This window comes from Branchiostoma floridae, chromosome 6 (assembly GCF_000003815.2).
Source record: "Branchiostoma floridae strain S238N-H82 chromosome 6, Bfl_VNyyK, whole genome shotgun sequence".
NCBI classification, from domain to species: Eukaryota; Metazoa; Chordata; class Leptocardii; order Amphioxiformes; family Branchiostomatidae; genus Branchiostoma; species Branchiostoma floridae.
The window spans coordinates 5,122,314-5,145,744 of NC_049984.1; the positions used below are offsets into that span (position 1 = coordinate 5,122,314).

The 23,431-nt window shown below is 41.9% G+C and overlaps 1 protein-coding gene across 5 annotated transcripts in view; it reads right to left on the minus strand.

Annotated features, from left to right (window-relative positions):
• LOC118417178 (CCR4-NOT transcription complex subunit 1-like) overlaps nucleotides 1-23,431 on the minus strand; it is a 45,711-nt gene that overhangs the window by 9,886 nt on the left and 12,394 nt on the right. For 3 of the 5 annotated variants that reach the window (XM_035822620.1, XM_035822617.1, XM_035822619.1), the window contains exons 7-37: nucleotides 22,726-22,869; nucleotides 22,102-22,220; nucleotides 21,651-21,706; nucleotides 21,052-21,178; nucleotides 20,391-20,501; nucleotides 19,744-19,917; nucleotides 18,966-19,093; nucleotides 18,114-18,246; nucleotides 17,187-17,414; nucleotides 15,731-15,971; nucleotides 15,232-15,446; nucleotides 13,904-14,342; nucleotides 12,951-13,130; nucleotides 12,105-12,233; nucleotides 11,291-11,463; nucleotides 10,589-10,713; nucleotides 9,993-10,103; nucleotides 9,579-9,657; nucleotides 8,498-8,669; nucleotides 7,921-7,967; nucleotides 7,319-7,462; nucleotides 6,682-6,861; nucleotides 6,163-6,279; nucleotides 5,410-5,655; nucleotides 4,579-4,839; nucleotides 3,188-3,328; nucleotides 2,643-2,798; nucleotides 1,807-2,052; nucleotides 1,230-1,349; nucleotides 964-1,032; nucleotides 426-611 (exon numbers count right to left, since the gene is read on the minus strand). In XM_035822620.1, the coding sequence (XP_035678513.1) occupies nucleotides 426-611; nucleotides 964-1,032; nucleotides 1,230-1,349; nucleotides 1,807-2,052; nucleotides 2,643-2,798; nucleotides 3,188-3,328; nucleotides 4,579-4,839; nucleotides 5,410-5,655; nucleotides 6,163-6,279; nucleotides 6,682-6,861; nucleotides 7,319-7,462; nucleotides 7,921-7,967; nucleotides 8,498-8,669; nucleotides 9,579-9,657; nucleotides 9,993-10,103; nucleotides 10,589-10,713; nucleotides 11,291-11,463; nucleotides 12,105-12,233; nucleotides 12,951-13,130; nucleotides 13,904-14,342; nucleotides 15,232-15,446; nucleotides 15,731-15,971; nucleotides 17,187-17,414; nucleotides 18,114-18,246; nucleotides 18,966-19,093; nucleotides 19,744-19,917; nucleotides 20,391-20,501; nucleotides 21,052-21,178; nucleotides 21,651-21,706; nucleotides 22,102-22,220; nucleotides 22,726-22,869 (4,997 nt within the window). Of the gene's footprint in view, nucleotides 1-425; nucleotides 612-963; nucleotides 1,033-1,229; nucleotides 1,350-1,806; nucleotides 2,053-2,642; nucleotides 2,799-3,187; nucleotides 3,329-4,578; nucleotides 4,840-5,409; nucleotides 5,656-6,162; nucleotides 6,280-6,681; nucleotides 6,862-7,318; nucleotides 7,463-7,920; nucleotides 7,968-8,497; nucleotides 8,670-9,578; nucleotides 9,658-9,992; nucleotides 10,104-10,588; nucleotides 10,714-11,290; nucleotides 11,464-12,104; nucleotides 12,234-12,950; nucleotides 13,131-13,903; nucleotides 14,343-15,231; nucleotides 15,447-15,730; nucleotides 15,972-17,047; nucleotides 17,102-17,186; nucleotides 17,415-18,113; nucleotides 18,247-18,965; nucleotides 19,094-19,743; nucleotides 19,918-20,390; nucleotides 20,502-21,051; nucleotides 21,179-21,650; nucleotides 21,707-22,101; nucleotides 22,221-22,725; nucleotides 22,870-23,431 lie in introns of all 5 variants that reach the window. The other 2 variants (XM_035822618.1, XM_035822621.1) reach the window with 2 other exon arrangements.

The window sequence follows — 23,431 nt, forward strand, 5'->3', positions numbered from 1 at the left end:
GCATCTTGTTTTTGACTGTGTGACTCTACAGCCAGTCAACGAAACATCACAAACTGAGTAACAGGTCTCTAAACACCAGCCAAGACTCGAAAAAGTTCTGTGCAAGTCAAGCAAAAACTCGGTCAAGTCTTTAGTTGTTTAACAGTTTATCTGTTCATGATATATTTCGCAGCTCAAATGAAATTTCATACAGATATTAGTGTTATCCTGAGGATGTACAGGTACGGTTTGAGAAGACATTAAAGATCTTTATTTCCTTTGACCTCTAACCTTCTGCCGGATGGTGAGAGCGGTGAAGAGTTGCATGTTACACCCCCCTCCCCCAAAAAAGATTAAAGATTTGATATATCAATGGTGCCTTGATAATGTGACTTATCAAGTACACTTTTAATTTATTTGAATTCCTTCAAACTGTGACCCCTGACCTTCTGCAGGAGGGCGAGTGCTGTGACGATCTCGCGGGAGTTGCGGGCGAGGATGACGGCCTCCAGCAGGCTGTGCATGGCGGCCACCTGCTGGTTGGTGGGCGGCGCCAGGATCGCGTGCAGGTGCTGCTCAAGCTCGCTGATGATCCGGTCGTAGATCTGCGTGATCTCGTCCGTGGCAAAGGACTGAAACACGACAAAGTTACGTTAGTGATTTTAAGTACATATCTAAGGAGAGGAATACAATGGGCTCACCAAGAAAACTGCAAACATTAAACCGCCGCCAACAGAGTAAATCACTACGGGTTGATGCAATGGAAACAGGGCTACTACGACATCCAAGTCATCTATGAAGAATATTGAATTTTCTCCGGGAAAACAGGCTGGACTATCCCAGGCTAGAATCATTAAGAAAACTTAGATACAGCAACACAGCAGAATAGAGTACAGCACTTCAAATGTCAACATCAGAAACTAGCACTGGTATGCAATCGTTGTTGGCTTACACTTCCTATAGAGTAGAACAAAAGACCATTACCTTCATCCCATCTCTGGCTTCTTTATCCTCCGTAGCAGCCTGGTCACGGTTAACTGCTGAAAGGGCAGGCTAGGAAACAGAGCAAAATACAGTTTTAAAGTTATTGATATAAATAACATTAGTTAGTATACAACTACGTACAAAATGTATACAAAAGGCCTAGTTCGGTATTTCCCATTTCCTAACTATAGTTTACTTTTTATGTCTTCCCTCAGCTTTCAACTTCTCCTACCTTACATATCTGAAGAAATAACATCTCAACTTACAGGCATTGGCTTTGCCAAGAAGCCGCTAGGCTGGTTGGCCTCGTTGGTGGGCAGAAATCCTGGTATCTGTCGGGCGAACTCCTCATACACCGCAGTCTGCTGGGCAGTCACGCCCCCTACCTGTGGAGGCAATCATTGCAGTCAGCACAAGGGGCATGGTAGATGTCACATTCTATGACTACTATCTCTACTACTAGTACTACAACTATTGTCCAGTGTGTATGTCTCTGTTGATAGAAGCATGTCTGAATATGTAGGCTGTATCAAGTTTGTTTTGTTCATTCATGGGAAGCCTTCTTGACCCTCTCGAAGTCAAGAGAGGGAAGTAAGTGCAGAAAAAATAGAACAAAGTAATGATAATAAAAGTACCATATGCCAAATAACAGATGCAAAAAAATAAAAAATAAAAATAAATCTACACCATCGCTTCTATCCTCAATTTATAGTGTCTTAAGCCATCTCTAAAGATTTCTGGTTTCACACAAAAAAAACGTGTCTACTACGCCAGCTGTCTTGAGGTACATAACTTCTGAGTTATGTGTCTTAATATGTACGCAACTCAAACAGACAAACCAACCTTCAGCCTGATCTGTTCCGGCATGCGCTCGGCCTGATAGGTCAGCACCACGGGATCGCAGTAGCGCCGCCCCTCGTTCCGGGCGTGTTTCCGTAGCTCGAACTCCGTGGCCAGGCGCTTGTCCATCTCCGGGATGGCCTTCTCCACCGCAGACTTCTGGATGAAGGCGCAGGCCAGCTCCACGTTCTCCTGGGCGATCATGCTAGCTGCCTGTTCTATCATCTCCTTCTGCTGCTGGGTCGCACCCTGGAAAAAACCCAGAAAATTACAACCAACTGATACAAAAGTACAGCAAGGTGGTCATAAGGTAAGGATTGTTGACATAGAATCTAAAGGTTCTGGGTTCAAATACTTAGCGGCCTCAATGTTGTTTCCTCACTTGGATCTGGTGAAAAGAGCACCTAGCTTTGGTTAGCTAAGTCCCGTAGGATGGCAAGTATACCAGGAGGTCCCATGTTTGAGTGAAGCAACACTTTGAGAATGTATCTGACAGAAGAGCGCCATTCCAATGTGCGTGAGTCAAATCTTGCAGTCTACTCTTTCACAGCACAACTACACTAAGGGTACCCTCAGTTTGGGATCTTACAGTGACAGGGCTCTAACTGGTTATGCCTTACAAACAAACAATTACAGTACCCTAAGTGTAGTAAGGAACCTGGTCTTCAGCTTGCACTTAGTGTACAAAACTGGTGAGTTAAGTCTAGAGGCCATTTGTCTGTATCTTTATCTAAATATAGCCAGTTTAACCGCCCTTCAGCATAACACAACAGCTTCACAGGCACGCGGCATGGCAGCAGCTGGTTATATTACACCAGTAAAGAAACAGTTTCCCTTACCCTGAGTGTAGTGAGGAAGCTGGTCTTGAGGTTGTTGTCGATGCTGACGTACAGCGGTTCCCGACAGGTGATCATTGCCATCCCTGCCGTCATGTACCGCACCATGTGGTGTGCCGCCGCTCGCATGCGCGCCTCTTCTGGGTCAAGGGCAAAGTCCTGAAACACGACATTAGCATTGGTTTGTTTATCTGTTTAGTCAAATCTACTTCATCAATATCTGGTTTGTATTCTTAGAGTTAGGATATATATAGGAATGATACTTGCTGTCACATAATCATGAGGTCAACTCTCCAGATGTCAATGGGTACCCAACCATTTTATTAAAAAAAACTGCATTATCTATGCTTTCTTGAGAATGTATTGAATGCCTGTAAGTGTGCATTCCTCCTGGATTACCGATGCTGCATTAGTAGATTTCTTAAAATTCACTGTTTATTTCAAGTAGCAGCCGAAGGGTACTAGTCTATATTTGCTATCACTAAGAAATTGTTCATATCAGTAACCTACACTTCAATACAATAATATGCATACAGAACAAAAAGTACCTTTTTGACTATCTGTTCGCACGTTGTCATGGCAATCTTGATGGACCTCTCTACGACCGGATGGACCAGCTCTTGGACCGACCGCTCGATGGCAGGGCGCACACAGGCCTTCAGTTGGGGGTGGGCCGTAAACAAGGGGACCTACAGAGTGGGGATAGACAAACATTTAGTTTTTCCTCAGATATTTGCATATTCCAACCGGAAATCAGAAAAAATGGAAGCTGTAAACATGCACTCCACGTTTCAAGCTTTTTGATTGGCTTACAGTCGCACTTTCTCGGTTTTACGTCAGAGGTGAACCTATCAACGCACAGAACACCATCGGCATCGACTTTGATAATAGCCAATCAGAACTCAGAAAAAATGGAAGCTGTCAACATATACTCCGCGTTTCCAGCTTTTTGATTGGGACAAAGTCGCGGACTGTCTCGGGTGTACGCAGAACTGAACAAATCAACGCACAGGACACAAAATGGCATTCGGCATGCAGTTTGACAATACTATAGCAGCTGAGACGACCAAACAGGCGCTCAAGGAAGAAGTTGCCCGCCATGGAATGAACGAGATTGATAAATTTTCACACAAAAACGTTATCTTCAGAAAATTGGACCTTGGAATCTTGCAAATTCAACGGTGAACGGACGTGTTCAAGCAACGCAATACATTTGTATACCTGTTAAAACGTTCGCTTGTAACATGTTGTAGCACTGGCTCAGTGGTATTAATCACGCGTGGTAAACCAACGCTCCGGGATCGAATCCGTGGACAGATAATGTTTTTTAATTTTTTTTTTTCTTTTTGCTGCATTTTCGCGAAAATGTTGCCTTTCTTGTTGCTTCTTTTCTTGCGATTTTTGCTTTCTTTTCCCTTCGCCCACATCCTGCATTTTTTTCAAAAATGTTGCCTTTCTAGTCAAGATTCAAGTCATAAGATACACAATACAGAAGTTACTCAAGCAACAGCTTGTGTGTTGCTATCTTTAAACCTCTAAAATGGCTGATCCTATATGAAACATCCAAGTGTTGAAAAAAAACTTGCTTGAGCAACTCCTGTATTGTGTAAATATGTTTGTTATGTTGGACAAAAGAAGAGAAACAACACATGTAGTTCATACTTTTTACCATCATTTTACCACTCCTTTGAGAAAACATATTTGTTGTCGGCTGGGTCACACGTAGACTTTCCCACTGATCTTGTTGCATGTTGGGAGATACAGGGCACTATGGCTAACCTAGAAGGACTGTGGACCACAGCTTAGCGTTCCAAGGACTGCAACCCTTTCCAGTAGCATGCATGTCAGGTAAGCAAAACAGCTGGGATTTTAACTCATTGCTTCAGAGGTAGGGTCATTAATCACTGGACTGCGCATACTAAGAGGTTTTTGTACTCACATTGTTACTAATAGAGATATGTGGGGCCAGGCCTGCGAATGTCATGGTGTTCACATCGTGGAAGCTGAACTTCGGTTCTGGTGGTATAGTGGGGACCGCCGTGGTAGTTGTGGTGGTGGTAGTGGAGGTCACTGAAGGCATACCCGTGGTGGACACATGCTGGACTTCCTCCACTGGCTTGTCATTCTTCGGCGCGGAGAGTTGCTCCTCAATCTGAGACAGTTTGTCTTTGTCTTTCAGGTAGTTTCCTGGTTTCAGATCCTGTAGGGGTAGAAATGACAGATATTAGCTGTAAATTCTAATCAGTGTGTGAGATTATAAACCTCAGCTTTATTGTATTTTCCTTTGAATTTTGGAGATCGGTTCAAGAAGTGTCCCCTCAAATGCTGGAGGTCCTGTATTTGAGGAGAGCTACTACACTTATTGAAACGAGTAGGGGTCCATCCTAGTGTGAGCACATCAAACCTTACTGTCTGGTCTTACAAAGCTTGCACTTAACTGTACAAAACTGGTGTGTTATGCCAAAAGTACTTTACTAGTTTTAAGTGGTTTGTAAGTTATACACAAAGCATGTACATTTTGTATGTTTTTGCAGTTCCGATAAGACAAGCTACCTTCTTGTAGCTATAACTATAGATGAGTAATCACAAGTTACATATTGTAGGGAACATAAGGCTTGTAACTCATGATATACCTTGTTGTAATACTCACCCTCAAAATTGCTGACATTTTGTTAACATCCTTTTCTGCAATCCTTAATTTTTTCCTGAAACCTCCTATTTGCAGGTATTCTATTTCTAACCCAATCCATTCCTACATAATGTTACTTACAGCGATGTCCAGATTGAGGGTCTTGCAGAGTACTTCTATCTCGAACTTGAGGTTGAGTTTCAGGTCCGGCTCCTGGTGCAGTTCGGACAGGACGTTCATGATGGCGAGAGTCCAGGGGTTGGGCGGCTTGAACACCTTACTCTTCGAACACGACTCCAGCACTTTGGCAACAAAGGGGACGACATACAGCAGCTCCTGGTGTCCTTTGTGGTAGGCCTCCAGTAGAAGGGACTTGATGTCTATGTCCTGTAAAATACAGAAATCAGTTAGTTAACTCGCTTCTGGCTTGTAAACAAGATCAAGTTTAGCTTTGTCAAAGCTGTTGACTGTATACTGAAGATGTAGCATATACAGACATATGCACACATACTCAAGCCACAACAACTCTTGCAGGGCCTTTCTTGCTTGCAGTCTTGTAACAAAGCCCGTGAAAAGCAGTGGAGCGTATATGGAAAAGGTATCCCTGTCGCTAGATACCCGGCTTCCAAACACTCCTTCCTAAAATTCTAGATCAAGAACTGTGTCTGCAAACACATGCACTGGCCACAACGCCACTGTTTCTGATTAAAAATCACATGCTTAGCCATCTCAACAAAAAGCACCATTTTGGTCACGTGGAATTTTGTCCTCAGGGTCAACGATATGTGTATAGAGAATATTACAACTCTGGGCACAAGATGAGCTATCAAAAACTACGGATACACAAAATGGTGCTGCTTAAAGGATATGAAAAGATATAGTAGCACTACTTACTATCTGCAGAATGGGCTTGTTCTTGGCCAGTGTCAGCATGCCCATCCAGTGGCCCAAGTTCTTTAGAAGGGAGCGATCAGAGAAGTTGGCAGCTCCTTTGTCAGCCTGCAGTAGAACCTGAAAAAAGAATAGAACAACAAAAATCAGATGTTAATACTTTGGTATGCTAAGGTCTACCCACTAATTTGAAGGTTCATTCCCAGATGGGTCATACCAAAGACTTTAAAAATCGTACATGCTGCTTCAAATTCTCTCTTAGTACTCCAAGAAAGAGTTCAGAAGTTGAACACACTACCAGTGGACTAGTTGTAGGGCACATAAGCACCAAAAAAATGTGAAATGGTTAAATACATTATTTTGTAATATTTATTGAGAAATACATACACAGTAAATCAATTCATTTACCACAACCTGGGCTGCCCAACTAGCCTGTGACCAATGCAAAGGGACTAACCCTGCTGACAAAAACAACGACAATACAAACGGAACTGAGGTTTCCACATGGAAAGAAGGACTTACCTTGATATTGCGGAAGGTTTCCTTGATGACCATCTGGGTGACGTCTGGGTTCTTCAGCACGTCGATGAAGTTGGAGTACAGGGTGTGGAAGTTGGGCTCGATGCTGGCCCGTTTCATGACGAGGTACTGCGACACCCAGGGTAAGTACTCCTCACCAACGGCATCACGTAATTCTTCAGTCTATTGAATATGAAAAAAAATCTAAATTTGCCTCCCTACATTACATGCAATGTTTACTTGGTCCAATGAAACATAATAGAGATGGCGGACTTCAGCCCTCCCCCCAAACTGCATTGCAGCCATATCAGTCCCAGAAACAAAAACATTGGGAATTGCAGAACCACAAACAGACAAGCTAAAAGCAAGGCTTTTCAAGATTTAACTGAAAGCTTTGCACCAAGTATAGTTTGTAAATGCAGATTGTTAACTGTATTGTACTGTGTTAACAAATGATACACATGTACATGAATGTATTGTTACCTAGCATGTCAACACTTTCAAAAAGTGCTACATGTCATGAGCTAAAAGTTTTTTTTGCAAGAGTTTCATTTACTGCAACAAGTGAAAACTCTAAAAAGACTGTCTTCAAATGTAACACTCAAACACATAAAAATATAAGAAGTGGAGAAACTCATACCTTCTGGTTAAGGTTGGACTGGGACAGATTATTGAAGATGAAAGCCACTTTGTCCTGAAGTACTTCTGGTGGTTCTAACTTCTTGTTCTGGGCGTCGTTTCCTGCCAGCAGGGTGTCAATGTTTGTGGCATTGGCAATGGAAGGCTGCGTAGAAAAAAAACTTAGTTTAGTATATGTATGTTAGTATATTTATCCCTTTTATCACTTTTAACTGTACAGTATACTGCATTTCAGCCAATGAAAGCTGCTACTGTATGTTGTGTCCTGCAATGAACAACGTAAATAAACCATGATTTATTCATTCATTATTTGAGTACCTTGCATGTTCTATTATAAGGATATAACGATGGTGAAATTTGTCCATTGCATTTAAGAAACAAGATATCAAAACAGATGTTTTGCTGCAATACCTTAGTCGCTAGGAGGTCCATTACCGACCTTGACATTCGTTTTCCCAACACCTAACCACATGCCAAATATATTAAAGATTCAACCACAACTTTTCAAGTTACACTGGAAGCACATGCACAAACAAACAAACAGCATGAAAACAACATATTCTTCTAAACAAAGGTAAAAAGACAGGAATTAGTACTACTTACACTCTGACCAGGTCTGAGGGGTGGCGTAGAGCTGACCTTACTGGTAACTGTTGAAAAAAGCACAAGTCAAAAGTTGAAATTAAGCAGGTACTGCCCTAAGGTGAGGTAACTTCACTTACTCTACAAACTCTAGTCTACAAACTTGAACTCACATACTAGTAACACATGTACAGCATAACATATTGTAAATACTAGCACTGATCACTTGTTCTTTGCATACAAGCAGTTAGCTTAATGTAAGAAAAGGTCATAAATCAGAAAGGCACGTATAGATTTCTTCTCAGCAAAACAATCTATTCCAAAAGCCAATAAGGTCTTCTTGTTTGCTTATTAAAGTTTGTATATGGTGGGCATAACAGCCCTTCTATGTAACGCAACAGCTTTGAATGATTGCGGCGTGGTAGAGGCTGGTTATTCATGTATTACAATGGAGCGACCTGTCACACCTAACTTTTGCACATCTAGCAACAAGCATCCCTTAACCATCTAATGAGGATGCTCCTTATAAGTTATGGTGCTTGGAGGCAATAAGTTTTGCTCTATGTATGAGGTTGTTTGTATGAGGTTAGATATTTACCTTTGAAGGGCGACTCACCCCCAGATGCCGTGCTGACGGCAGTCGTTGTTACGGTCGTGGTTAGAGTCGTGGCCATCGTGGACGACGTTTTGCCTAGGCTCAGCGGAGGGCTGGTGGATGGGGCCGCCATCTTGATGGGAGGTTCCCGCGACTGCTGGCCAAACTCTACGTACTGGAAACAACCACACGATGGGTTAGGAATAGTTGCTAACATTTCTGTCGAACTTCAGTGTGTACTTAGATTTGAAGTATGTGGCACGTTGTTGTCAATGGCCTTTTGGTTAGGCTAGTGGACAAGAGTTTGCGAGGTCACAAGTAGGCCTGTGTACCTAAATACCTGTACCTGTAAAATTGTTTAGGTACAGGTCTGTACTTGTACCTAAACAAACTAAAGCACTAGTGGACACCACTTTTTAAGACTACAGATAAGTAAATCCTGAATCAACGATGACAATTGTGATAATCTTGAAGTTTAATCTTAAGGAAACTTGCAAAGAAATCATTCAAATATGTCATTTATATGACAATTTATCATTAAAACGACAGTTAGCTACAGGTTTCATTTGCATAAACAGGTGCAGGTCCAGACATGTACCTATACCTAAAATTTGTTAAGTTAAGGTACACAGCTCTAGTCATTCCTGTTAGACTCAAGTTAGATTCCTGGTAGTGTGGGCACCTAACATGACTTTCTTCACTCCATCTAGGACCTGGTGTATAAATGGGTACCTGACTTCAGATAGGAAAATAAAAGGAGTGAAAGGAGAGGGATGGACTGTGTTTTCCGATACCATGCTCTAGACACACTAAACAAGAACTCACTGCTGCTACAATTTATTAACTTTGTTTGAACGTTTATCATTCATTCACAAGAAGCTCAAATCAGCCAGCAGGCCAATTTTCAAAGATATGGAACCTTTTCCCAAGAAGTATGACAGTAGAAAGGTAGTGAAAGGAGAGGGACGGGCTCTGTCTTTCAACACCATTCTATAGACACACAACTCAAGACAAACAACTCACTACCACTACAGTCTATAAAGCTATGGACCTTTCCTGAGTATGTGGGGAAAACTTGTCCTACCTCAATGAGATGTGCAGGGAACTCCTGGAAATGTGGTATGGCAGCAAGGTGCTGGCAATACTGGGGGTAGTCCTTCAATCTGAAAGTTTAAAATACAGCAAAAAGTTTTTAAGAGCATAGCAGACAAGAAAAAAATAGGGGAATCAAAACAGATACCCTATCTTCACAAGCATGAAGCCTTCATTCTACCCAAAAACTGTGATCATAGAGTGTCCAAAGAATATAAAAGAAACTGGCTCAATACCATGGAAAGTTGCCAGGGGATTCTTTCATAGACCAAAGGATAACTGCACACCAAATTTCATCCATAGCTTGTTGAGTAATGCTGTTACACTTCAAACACAATACAAACAGATAACTTTCTTGGTAAAGAAAGTGAGAATTGTAAGAAGTAGATATGGTCGTATAACCCACCTAGTCTTGAAGCGGTCCAGAGCAGCTATGCCGAAGTAGTACATTTTGCTTCCATGGGGTTTCCTCAAGGCCTCCAACACATACCTCAGGGCTATGCCTAGTGCCATGTACCTACGAAAATACAGTGCAAAAATCATTAAACCACTCTTAAATTCTAGCAAGGGGACAGGAGCTCAGGAAGCTCATGATAAACAGGATAAAGTGGAAAGAGTTGAAAAAGAGTGATTAAAGCTGCAGGGTGTCCAGACCACTGTATCAGCAGAACACAGTGGACTACTACAACTATAGGAGTCAGGTGGTCAATTTACAGGTATATAGAAGTATTGCATATCATATATTTTGTACCCCTGAAGAGATTGCCATGGTGGGAGCATTGATGATACAGAAAACATGACAGACAAGTCCGTGTTATCTTTGTTCAACCCTCTGGTTATTTTGTCACTTCAATAAAATATAAAATCTTATGTTATTTTAAAACTTTGCAAAATGTTACGTTTCTGCTTTGTATTCGAGAATATTGTACAGTTGCTATACAATGGCCTCCTTCGGTCAATATTGACCATGGTAAAATCCTAATTGATACAGTTGCTACTTACGAGACAATTCCTTCCGCTATGAGTCCACCGAACAGAGTAGCAGTGATTTGCAGCTCCCGGGTGGGGTACTGGTGGAAGTACCGATACTCCTGGTACAGGTTACGCAGCATACAGTGGAATACATCCTGTGGATAATAGACAACAGATATACATGTACTTTACATAAGTCAGTGTTATAAAAAAGAAGAAAGGAAATAGTAATCTAAAGGTGACAGTGGCCACAGGGATGCCAATGAATTCATATGAATTCTATGAAATTCCTACAATCCACTACTAAGAAACATATAAATTTTGTGCAATTCATTAGGGTTTTACTATTAGTATTCCTTAAAATCTATATAAGTACTTCTAATAGGCAACCCCTGGGCCATGTGGTTCATATACAAAGGTGGTCACTAGTTTAGGATTGAATGTACTGAAAATTTTGCTTGTTTGTTCTATGCAACCAGTGAACCACCTTCAGTCATAACACTTCAATCTTTGAATGCAATTCAATCTTTACAATTGGATAAAAAACAGCTTACTTCCAGACCTTGCGAGTGACATCCAGCATCACTGGAATGAACTGGCAGATCAATACATCTACATCTACATCTAACTAGAAAACCCAGTTGAACATGTCACTTCAGCTTTTGTACAGGAAGCTCAAGCTACTTAAGACAAGACTCAACTGTACTGTACGACTGAATGTTTGTCCCCTACCCTTTCTCTTTTGATGGGGGAATCCCGAAACTTCTTCAGCATCTCTAAGACCTCGTCGATGGACATGGTGGGGTTGGGCGGGTGGTTGTAGATGCGCTGGAAGTAGCTGTTGGCTTCGTCGTCGATCTCCTTGGAGAACTGCTGGTTCATCTCTGGCCACACGTTCGAAACGTCTGAAAATATTCCACAATTTATAAAATCTGATGTAAAATCTATGCCTGTTATACTGTCAAGGGGCACCTAGAATTGCCTATGAAATTTCTTGAGTTGGAGAAAAAGTCAACTTTATACCATATTTTCAAGTGTACCCTTTTCAGACTGTATACCAAGTTTTTTTTTGTTCCAACTCATTGTTTGGCAGCTCATGATGTCCATTTTAGTTTGAAAACACACATCTATTTTCTGTAATGAAGTTCAGATGTTTGGGACAGAAGGTTAAATTTTTGTCTCTCCCAACAAGCAAATTTCCATCCCAGGACTGAAGGACAGGTCCTGGAGACAGCCCTGAAGGTGTTGGCTAACATTAGCTTCTAGGGCCTGACCAGTAGAAGGGATGCTGGATTGAAAACATACTAATGTGTTCATTTTCTTCATCCCTCCTAGCAGAAAGGGTTTACAGAAAAGGTAGGGCTGGCTACCTGGGCTAGCTGTCACGTCAGGCTACTCAGATACCCATTCATAGCCCCAATTTTTTTTTATCACTCGCAAACACTACTTTGCTTTGGGGTGAGCCTAATGATATAGTATTGTATGCTAGTAGCTTGTTCAGGCTATTTTCAAACATATCTAAACCCTTTCCAGGCTGTGCACCGACCTTGGCGCAGACTGCTGGCTGCCTTCTGCTGTGCCAGCGCTGCCTGCTGGGAGCTCCCGATGCTGCCAGTCTTCTGCCCAAATGCACCGCCCATACCGGCCATTCCCAGGCTGCCTGTTGTTCCCAATCCTGAAACATTCACAACATTAAAACATTGTGGTGTCATGTGGTGCAATCAGGTGTTCAATTTGTAACCCAGAGGTTCTGCCCAAACGCACCGCCCATACCTGCCATTCCCAGGCTGCCTGTTGTTCCCAATCCTGAAACATTCACAACGTTAAAACACTATGAGCTTCCATGATAATTAAAACACTGTGTTATGGCTTTCCTTCAACTTTCCTTTCTGTCCAAGTACAGTCTAATAATGTATAACCTGGGTGACACCTTTGCAGGGCTGTCTCCAGCTTTACATTTTTTCCATCCCTCTTAACATCACTGTTAAACAGTGTTATGGCTTTCCTTTGATCTTTATTTACATCCCAGCATAATCTAAATGCACAGTCAGGTCTACCTTTTTTCACAGATTTGTAAATTTTGAGGTATGTATTTGACTCAAGCATTACATGTCTTCCTATAAACATACAAAACACAGGGAATGATAGATTTGGTACTGGTCTTTAATTTAGTTTGTTGGCAGTTGACAGTAACCTTTACATGTAACAGCTTGCAAATACTGGAGGATTTATGACTGAAATACACATTCTGTAAGTTCTTCAAGTGAAAATCATGAGTACGTTTATTTGAAACACTAGTAGTGACAATGGAAGGCAGAACAACTGGAAAAATTTCAAAACTTTAAAAAATGTGAATGTTCTTAAGATCTACAGTATCAAGAGCTGTCCTGACCTTGAATTTGTGATGTGAACCCTCCCATGGACGAGAAGGGAGTCTGCCCCGCGGACGTGGAGAGAGGGGGGAACTGGTCACGACTGGATGAGTCCTTCTGGGAGGTCGGAGGGGGTGCGAAGGCAGCCGCCAGGGGGTTGGAGGAGGGTATCCCCCCACTGGAACTGCTGGATCCCAGTCCTACATGACAGATAGAAGACATTAGTTTATAACATTTAGTCTCACAATACCAGACTCCCGCCTGGCCAAATAAGGGGACTTTGGCCATGTTAGGTATAAAAGCCTAGTAGGAGTTACTTGGCCTAGGAGTGTTGGCCAGCCTGGCATTTCCTTAGGTTGCAACCTGTACTCCCCTGGCATGTTTTCTGCCTTATTTGGCCAATTTTTACTATTTTTCCAGCGACCTGTGAAGCCTGGTAGAGGCTAATATAACATGGGACAGGAACAGTTCTTTGAATAGCCTAAAATGGCCAACTATGTTCAAAAATTGTTCAAAACCAAAACGCAATTTTTCATAACTACATGTATAGTGTAAACTGAAGATGATGATTAAACAGAGATGGGCACCATCTATGCACCATGCGGGAAGGACTTTGACTTTTTTTTTACTTTTTGACTTGTGTAGTGCATACACCTCCATTAGCGAGAATGATTTTTTTTTACAAAGAGATATTCAATAGCAGAAGATATGAGCCTACTCAATTTAATAAAGTTTAAAAATTAATAAATAATTTATATTGTATACCTAGTGCCAATATATGTGTGTTAACCTCAAACAAGAACACATCTAACCTCAGAATAACTTGAGTTAAACAGATCTACTTTGAACTGTTTTAAAAACTTTTGACATTTTACTGGAAGTGACCCAACAGAACAGACAATCCTGCCTGAAGGGGGTCTAAAAAGGTATTGGCTATGACAAAATAGCCTGGTCTGATGCTTAAGTAGCTCACCTTGCATTTGTGACGTGAGGCTGCCCATGGAGGAAAACGAAGTCTGTCCTGAACTGGAGAAGGGTGGGAACTGGTCCCGCGAAACCGGGAACTGCTTCTGTGGAGACTGCGGCGGCGCAAACGACGCAGCAAGCGGGTTTGCCGACTGAAATCCACCACCGATGGGACCTGGTCCAATGCTCCCCGGGCCGATACTCCCCGGTCCGATACTCCCTGGACCAATACTGCCCGTTCCGATGGCCCCCGACCCGATTGTTCCCGATCCGATCGTACCCGATCCGATTGGTCCTCCCCCAATGTTCCCCGGAGCGAGAGGTCCTGGTCCGATAGTTCCGGCTCCAGAGTTCCCGCTCAGGGATAAGGAGGATATTCCAGCCAGAGGGTCGATCTGGGACACGTACGGGAGGTCATCGCCCTTCCAACCTGGGGACAGGTGCGGCTGGAACACAGGGGCGAAAGTTTAAGTGATATATATCAACGATCCAGTTCATTCCACTTGTTCTTCCACTGGTCGTTACAGGAAGACAGACGCTATGTACAGTATTTACAGGTTCATTGTAGTAGGAAACTTCCCCTAGTTCTTTGTGACAACTGCAAAGAACAGAGGACCATGGCTTAACGTCCCACCCTAAGGACTACAACCCTTTCCAGTAGTGTGCATGTCGGGTAAGCGACACAGCTGGAATGGAACTCCCAGTCCCTGAGGCAACCACTGGACTACGCACACTAATTTACCTGGGCAAGGAGTATTTAGTACACATTACTTTTAACTTTTAGTGCATCTTTTAAATGCTTAATCAAATAGTCTAGTTGACCCTTGTTGTTGAAGTCCTACTATGTTTCTATAGTTTCTACATTGTATAGTATCACTACATGCTCGTGTTATGGTTTTATCAATATTTAGCACACATTACTTTTTTCTTTTTTACATAGAACAAATGAAAAATTCTACATTGCTAGAACTTCCTTTTCTAGGTACAAGGCTACAAATGTACGTGTAGGCATATGAACCACCACTTTTACACTACATCTTCCAGCTATCAATGAGATGCTTGCAAAGGTCTATGATTAAATGTGGCATAAAAGGCTGGAATTAGGTGTTATATTTCCCCATACATACTACTTTTTTAAGTGAAAAAAAGGCAAAGACCTGACAGACATATTTTACCAATTTCCTGTCTGAAGACCACATAAAACTGTAAGCAACTTTGTAACACAAACACCATACTCAGAGCCACATTTTGAAACAACACCAAAATAACTGTAGACACACATGAAGACAAAGAAACACACAGACTGAAAACAATACTCAGGAGGCATCAACCCACCTGTGATGTGATGACAGGTGAGATGTTCTCCAGGCCCGAGGTGGGAGGCAGTCCGCTGGGCGGACGCTGCTTGATGGAAACATTCGCTGCTCCGGGCGGCGGCTGTCTCGCCTTGTTCAGGATCTGGCTGCAGTTCCCCACCATCGTCAGGATCGTCTCCGACAACTCCTGCGAAACGTTGTTGGCGCAGGCCTGCAGGCAGGCTAGCATGGTACCTGTAATCAACAAAGAATTAATCTTCTTGGCAATCTTCAGAATCTAGTAAATAACACTCTTGATTTCAACAGTCTTCGGCATCTTCTCATTTCTAAGTAATGTTAAAAATGTGTTTGTGTAATGTAGTTTGATCAAAACACATAAGAAAGATGAATTTTTCAACACTAGACAAAGATTTAAAGTGAGGGAACTTTCCTATCATATAGTTAAAAAGAATATTAGCATGTTGCTCTGTCCTGTTACTAATGTACTATATTGATCAGTAAAAAAAACATGGAAGTACCTATGGTTTCCGGAGGAAGCTGTGCTGACTTGGGCGGTTCCTTGTCGGGGGGCGGTCCTCCCATGACCTGGGGCACGCGGCGCTTCAGGAAGGTCACGCAGGCCTGGATGAAGGGTTCGCCGTGCTCACGGATCTTATCGGTCAGCCATTTGTCCAGCTTGAGGTACTCGCGGCGCGAAGCCAGGCAGGCGAGGTCGATGACGAAGGCAAAGGGAGTGCCGTTCAACAGCATGGAGAGTGCCTGGGTAGAAAAACACCACAATATAAAAATCAGAGAAGAGAAAATCAAATTCAAAAGCAGGGCTTGAAATACCACCTGCATATGCAGGTTAGTGCAGGTAAAATTGGAGTTGTGCAGGTAATTCTGGTGTCTACCTGCACCTTACCTGCACTGGTCCATGTAGTGGGTTTTATACATAAATGTCATATGATGTAGGTGTAAAATGGATTGTTATTAGCTACACGACCTATAAAGTATAAAAGAAAATATAGCATGGTTCCTGAACAATTTTAGTATGATCCATAGTTCCAAAATTCAGAGTGGTACAGGTAAAATTTGTCTGGTGCAGGTAATTTTCAATGTTACCTGCACCAGTGCAGTATTTCGAGCCCTGAAAAGTCACCTTATAGAAATTGCAGTTCATGGATACAGTGTGCATGTATGTACCAGTAGTATTGCAGAATGTTTCCTAGAGATACTATGAACATTTTAACTCATTGAACAATCCAAGAGCCAGAAAATTAGTACCAATCCTTTTGGCAAAACAGCCAAAATGTATGAAATAATGAAAAAGAAAGTTGTACATGAAATGCTCCCGAATGATGAATCACTTCCTAAATAGTGTGGGGGTTTGCTAATTAAGTTAATGACCAGCTTTCTAATAGCGTTTACAATGACATCACACCAGGTCAGTCACTTATAACCAGCACATAGCCCCCTAAGTCACTGGCAGGTGTTATGTCATCGTTAACAATGAGGGAAAAAGGCAATTAAATCTTAACCACATGGTCCAGAAATTGCCTCGTCTTACCTGTGCGACGTCTAGGATGCTGCATCATTTACAAGGCTTAGTGTAAAACTAAAGAAGAGTACTAAATGTTGCAAAACAGATGTTAAACAGAGAACGAGCCATCGTTCCTTACATCTACTTGGACCTGAATGAAATCTCTCGTCTTACCTTTAAATCCTGAGCCACATCCAGGATCCTGGAGAGCCTCTGTTGGTCGTGTGCCTCTCCCCTCATGTACCATAGTTTGTAGTTGTTAACGACCCATGTCATTTGCCATACGTGCAATAAACTTTGACTTGACGCTTACCTTTAAGTCCTGAGCCACATCCAGGATCCTGGAGAGCCTCTGTTGGTCGTGTGCCTCTCCCCTCATACACCATAGTTTGTAGTTGTTAACGACCCATGTTATTTGCCATACGTGCAATAAACTTTGACTTGACGCTTACCTTTAAGTCCTGAGCCACATCCAGGATCCTGGAGAGCCTCTGTTGGTCGTGTGCCTCTCCCCTCATGTACCACTCAGCCATGGAGTGCATGACGAGCTGGCGGATGGAGGGGCTCTGTCCCTGGCCATGCCAGGCGTAGTGCAGGACGATGGCGGAGTTGGGGTGGGAGCCCAGGAAGATGGGCATCAGGGTGGAGATCAACTCGTGACGAAGGGTGTGCCAATTGGGCTGGAAAAAACAGCAAAAATTCTTTTATCAAAAACATTTCTATCAAAAATATTTTTCAAAAATTATATTTTTATCAAAAATATTTTTTCAAAAATGATATTTTTATCAAAAATATTTTTTCAAAAATGATATCTTTATCAAAAATATTTTTTGGTGAAATATTTTTTCATACAAAAAATGTGTTGAAAAATGTTTTTAATCTGTCTTTTAATACTACTAAAAAGGGGGGGAAAAAGGGAAGACATCATCTAAGACAGTCTCTAACTTCTAAGGGAAAGTGGGCACAAGTCACAAGGATAAGGGCACAGTGCTTGTGTTACCCTTTAAAGAAAAAAACTCTGGTGGACAATTATCTACAGAAGTAGAAAGGTAACATTTTTGCAAAATGTTTTCCCTCTAGCCTTGTGTCAAGCTACTCACATACAATAGTATATACCATTAAGCTCGCCTCAAAGTAGTGTGTTTGAGTGAAATGGGAGCTATGAATGGGGGTATCTGAGTAGCCTGACTTGATAATAGCCAACCCATGTAGACAGCCCAGCCTTTTCCAGAAACCTTTTCTGCTAGGAGAGAGAAAGAAAAAGAACGTACCAGAAAATATAATATGTTTTCTCCTTCAGGGAAAACATAAGAAAACAATGCTATGGTCTTGCTTTGTATGTAAGAAGAAACTAACAAAAAAATATGTGTGTGACTCACATTGACCTGCAGTAGCCCCAGGACCAGCATGTCTGGGCAGTGCTTGATGGGAAAGTTGAAGAGACCTTTGACCTGGTCGTAGTGACCCAGCTCGGACAGCCGCAGCAGAGTTTCTATCAAGTCTAGGGACTTCCTGCAGATAGACACATAAAGAGTACAGTTATTCAAACAAGCTTATCAGAACCTTCAATATCAGATTGGTAAGTCACATGCAAAGTAGTTATTCAAACAAGCTTCTTTGCACAACTGAATCTTCTTTCACTTGTATTCTGTAAAAAAAGGTAGTCCCATCGAAGGGACAGTGAGTTGTTATCCACTGTGTCTAAAGCACGGCATTAAAAGGTGGAGCCCATTCATCTTCTTCTACGGTCTTTTACCTCCCAGACTAAAGTCTGGTAATCAGTCTTACACCTGGGTAGAGTGAGGAAAGTCATATTATAGTGCCTTTTCTAAGGGCACTACATTGGTAGGATGTCAGAGGATTCAAACCCAGGACAGTAAAACCAAATGAAATGTTTAAAAAATTGATCTTTACCTACAAAATTTGTGGAGTAGTCTGTTAAACTCAGCTATTGCTCAAACGTCATAACCTCTAGTGGTTTGATTTGATTTGATTTATCAGAATTGCAAAACAGTATAATACCTGTGGGTCACAGGCAGCAGTAGGCTGGTTTTGTGATCCACACATTAATAAATGTGCATACATTAAATAACATTAATACACTGAAGCATTGAATAAAACCATTAACGTTACATACCATAATTCTACATTCAAGACGTGATCTAGAATATATATATCAGGCAATATTAGTGGTACAAGGTAGCCTGCAAGGGGTTTTAGGGACAACTTACCAGGTGGCTATTTCTCTGTTTTCATCATCAGGCGGAGACTTTAAGATGTCGATGACGACTTGGTGACAGGGGAAATCAGCAAAACAGAACACGTCTGGGCTGGATAGAGCCACTTGGAACCACGATAGCTAGAAGTTACGGAGGAAAAACAGTGTTACAACCACAACCAATTTGGTACAATAACGCATCAAGATTAACACAGAAGCTAGGAAAACCAGCAAAACCAACAAACATACATACAACACACAGCTGATACAGCCAAATCAATCCCCTTTAAAATGAACAAGCAAACATTTTAACTGTTTTGTGAACATTTTGAATTGTTGTTTCAACTGGTTTCTGAACATTTTGAACTGTTCTTCCACCTTACAGATGTACTTTTGTGAGCAGTTTCATGTCCTAGTCTGTACAAGGCTGACATACAATAATAACAGAATCGTCCAGGGTTGTAGCCAGCGCCTGTCCTTGCGGGACGGGGACGGAAAATAATTTTGCCCATTCTGTCCTCTGTGACGGACAAAAGTCGATATGTAAAGATATAAAAAAGACAGATGCTGTTGAATAGCTTAGTCTACCGGCAAAATTTACACCTCAAAATGCAGAAAATGGCGGTTTAGAGGGTCTAGATTTCAAATTTTTTTGCGGAGCATGCCCTAGGACCCTCCAAGGAACGCTCGGCGTCTCGTGCCCTGGGTGCTCGTTAGGATTCAATATCGAGGGGACAGAAAATGATTTCAGGATGGCTACAACCCTGGAATCGTCTATTCAGAGGACTTACCTGTCCCTCTGTGTTCTTCCACTGGCGATACATCAGGTCAATGGGAAAGACGTCCTGATTGGCCAGGGCCCTGGTGAGGGCAGAGGTGAGGAGCCGTAGCCCCTGGGAATCCTTTATAAGCAACCCGGGGTGGTCCAGCTCAAATATCACCTCTCGCCAGTTCAGGTGGGGAGCCTTTGAATCAATCAACAACCATCAGTTAACTACACAATAACTTTGCGACAGTAACTGACAGTATATACATATCTCTATGCTTTTCCTGTAAATAAAGTGCATGCTAACAAGCTTTTAACCAATCCTCTGATCTAACCAATCCTCTGATCCTTCTCACTATAAAACTGTATCGGATACTGTGTTTGTCAACTAAAAAGACAAACAACCTCAGGAAATTCAGATTCACTAAATTACATGTATCTTCATACTAATGCAATTCTTCAAGTAAAAGTAAAAAGATCTTGGCAAGACCAAAATCCTGTCCATTCAGTTCTTTCTTGTCAGTTTTAATAGGACTTCACAGTGTGATGAACAATATGATAATGCCCTCACCAGATCCTGCAGCAATACTTTGAATACCATGGTAAATTGAAAATGAATAAACAAACAAACAAACAGCTTTCATAGTACAAACAATATCATAAGACCCTCACCAGATCCTGCAGCACATCTACGAAGACATCCACGGACCAGGACTGGGCCTGGCCGCCCTCCGACTTGTCCTTCCCTTCACTCCATATACTGCCTCCTGGGCTGGTCAGGGACTGCGGAAAGAAAAGATCATTTATTACACTAACTGTAGATTCATCTATGTTTGCATGGGGTCCATTTCGAGACGGAATGAAAAGTAGGTGTCCCCGGATAGTTTGTAGTTTAAGGCACTGCAGAAACATGATTTTTATTACACTACCTGTAGATTTATGTTTACGGGGAGTTCATTTCAAGGTAGGGAGAAAAGGGGAGGCATTTGCAGTGTTAGTTTAAAGTTTTACAGTTTAAATTGCAACAGGAAATAGAAAACTGCGACCATGAAAATTGAGGACATAAAACCACCATGATAATTTCAAAGTTTACAGTATATCAACACAAGACAGGTTTGGGGTAACAGCTTGAGAGTGGAGCCAAGCGTGGAGGTTGAAATATTTGTTATCTTTTTTTAAATCATTGCCTAGGAAACAATGATGTCTCCTGAACAAACATATTTTTTACTTAACAAAACAAACTTTCGCACATTTTACATGACTTCTATTGGTTGAAGGGACCTTCTGATATATGCAGCGAAGATTGATCAATTTCAGACGACATCTTCCTCACCTGTAGCGGAATGCTGTCTGACAGCCCGACATGTGTGCGAGCCATCATCCCCAGAACCCGGGCCACCACCGCAGGGGTGACCTCACGGACACCGAACTGCAGCAGGGTGTTCCTACATTCTTCAACACTGTAGTAAGGAGGAAGTGGCAAGGTGGTGTTGTGTTCAGGGTAGTTGACATAGATTCAAAGGGTTCTGGGTTCAAATCCCTAGCAGGACCCAATGTTGTGACATTGGGAAAGGCTCATGGAGTTAATCCACATACTGGGACAAATGTAGTATGTTCTCAAATGTGCTTGAGTTGCCACTCTTCCCAAACTTACTAGCTTTCACCTGAGGAAACAGTTGAGAAGAGCCTTTCCCAACGACATAACATTGCAAATCGAACCCAGGACCATTTAGGTTCTAAGTCCAGCACAGTCAATTACTTTCAATGATTACAAACCAAACTTAAGACTCTAACTGCACCAAGTAGGTAAAAAAGATTAGATAATTGTTTGAAACAGGGACTGAGCAAACATTGGTGAGACACATAAAGATACCTGATATATAACTTTACCCCACCTATTGATGGCGAGACATGGTAAGTTTTAAATCTTACCTGGCACAGCAGCCATATCCAACTTCTTGCATCAATTCAGCCAAAGAACCCTCCATCTATGCAAAATACATATAAATTACTGACAAGCATCTTAATAAATAGTACCAAGCTAGTGAAAAAAAGTTCACCACTTTAAAACAAACACTATATATGGCCTCCTTTGGTCAATATTGACCATGATAAAATCCTAATACATAACAGCCCTACAGCGTTGGCTGTGATTAAACAGTCCTATACGAGAATGACAGTCTCTGCCACATAGGACACATCTGTAAGCTGACTCAGGTCTGTTGCAGAGTTTTTTTCGCAGGATCCGCTTTCTTCTGCTATGTGCATCAGTCTGATTTTTGCTGCCCGGACAGTGTGCATCTCTAGATCTATCATACAAACATACACGAAACACTAATATTTGCGTGGAGATTAAGAACACTGTACAGTGACTAGAACCCACCATATCTCTTGGCACAGTGCTTGACTCTCCTTGACTAACCAGTCGCTCTATCGTGATGTCCTGTTTGTCTGGGTACAGGAAAGGTGTCAGAACCACCGGACACCTCTCGTTGGGGAAATCTGCAGGCAAAAATGGAAAAGAAACACTCAGAAAAATTGATGTACAGTCAAACTTGTCTATAGTGACCACTTAAGAGAATTGACTGTGACTCTGTTAGCACTGTGTATCTTAAGTTACGGAAAGTCTATGCCCCCCCTGTTCTCTATTCAGGGATTGTTGGAAACCCAGATATGAATGAATTTTATTGCTCAACGATCTCACAGGGTACAATGTATGGCAACCAACAACAACAGATAGACATGGCCTCTTTTGCTCACCTTGCAGCAATGGGAGAGGGCGGGGGGAATCATAGACTTTTTAGAATTTATGATCCATTCTGGAACTTAAGATCCACTGTTAATCAAGTCTCAAGTTCTATCTAAATGGTGAGATGTAACAAAAGTGGTGGATTCATGATGTCTTGACAAAGTTTGGAGTTGCTAAGCTGAAAATTTTAGTTAAGCTCACCTTTCTTGTTAGAACTTACAGTTCAACTTTGATCCAAAATGACTTATACTGGCTCACCTTGTTTTAGGATAGCTATGAATGCTTCCTTCTGCTCAGCGCCGATTCCAAACTTGTCCTTGGGTCCGTGTAAATGGATGAGCAGCAAATGGAGCACCTGGATAGCGATGTCGTTCAAACTTTCCTCAGAACCACTGTTCAGGTCTGGGTGGAAAAACATAAGCAAATGTTAGTGTGGCTGTATAGATTTTGTAAATAAACTTAATGAGGAAGAAAGTAGGTACATAGTACTGCAGTGATAGTGCAGAAACTCAAGTGACTGAGTGTTCACAGTATCACATTTTACATCTCATATCCACTCTTAACCCTTCTTGGATTGTCCTTGTAAGGAATTTTGTCTAATGAGTTTTTATTTATCTCAGATGTAAACAAATGCAATGTACATCTGTATCTGTATCTGTATCTATATAGCCGGTATAACCGCCCTTCGGCGTAACACACCAGCTTCGCAGGCACGCGGTGCAGCAGCAGCTGGTTATATTACACTGGACGATCCGTCATACCTAACTTTTGCACATCTATCTGCAAGCGTTCTTTAAAACTATCCAGAGAAGATGCCCCTACTGTGCTTGGTGATAACAAGTTCCACTCTACGATAGTTCTGGGAAAATACGAATTTTTGAACACATCAATGTAATACAACAACCTCCGTTGTCTTGTGAGACCACCAATAAGCAGCACAACATATGCTCAAGAACTCTTTACA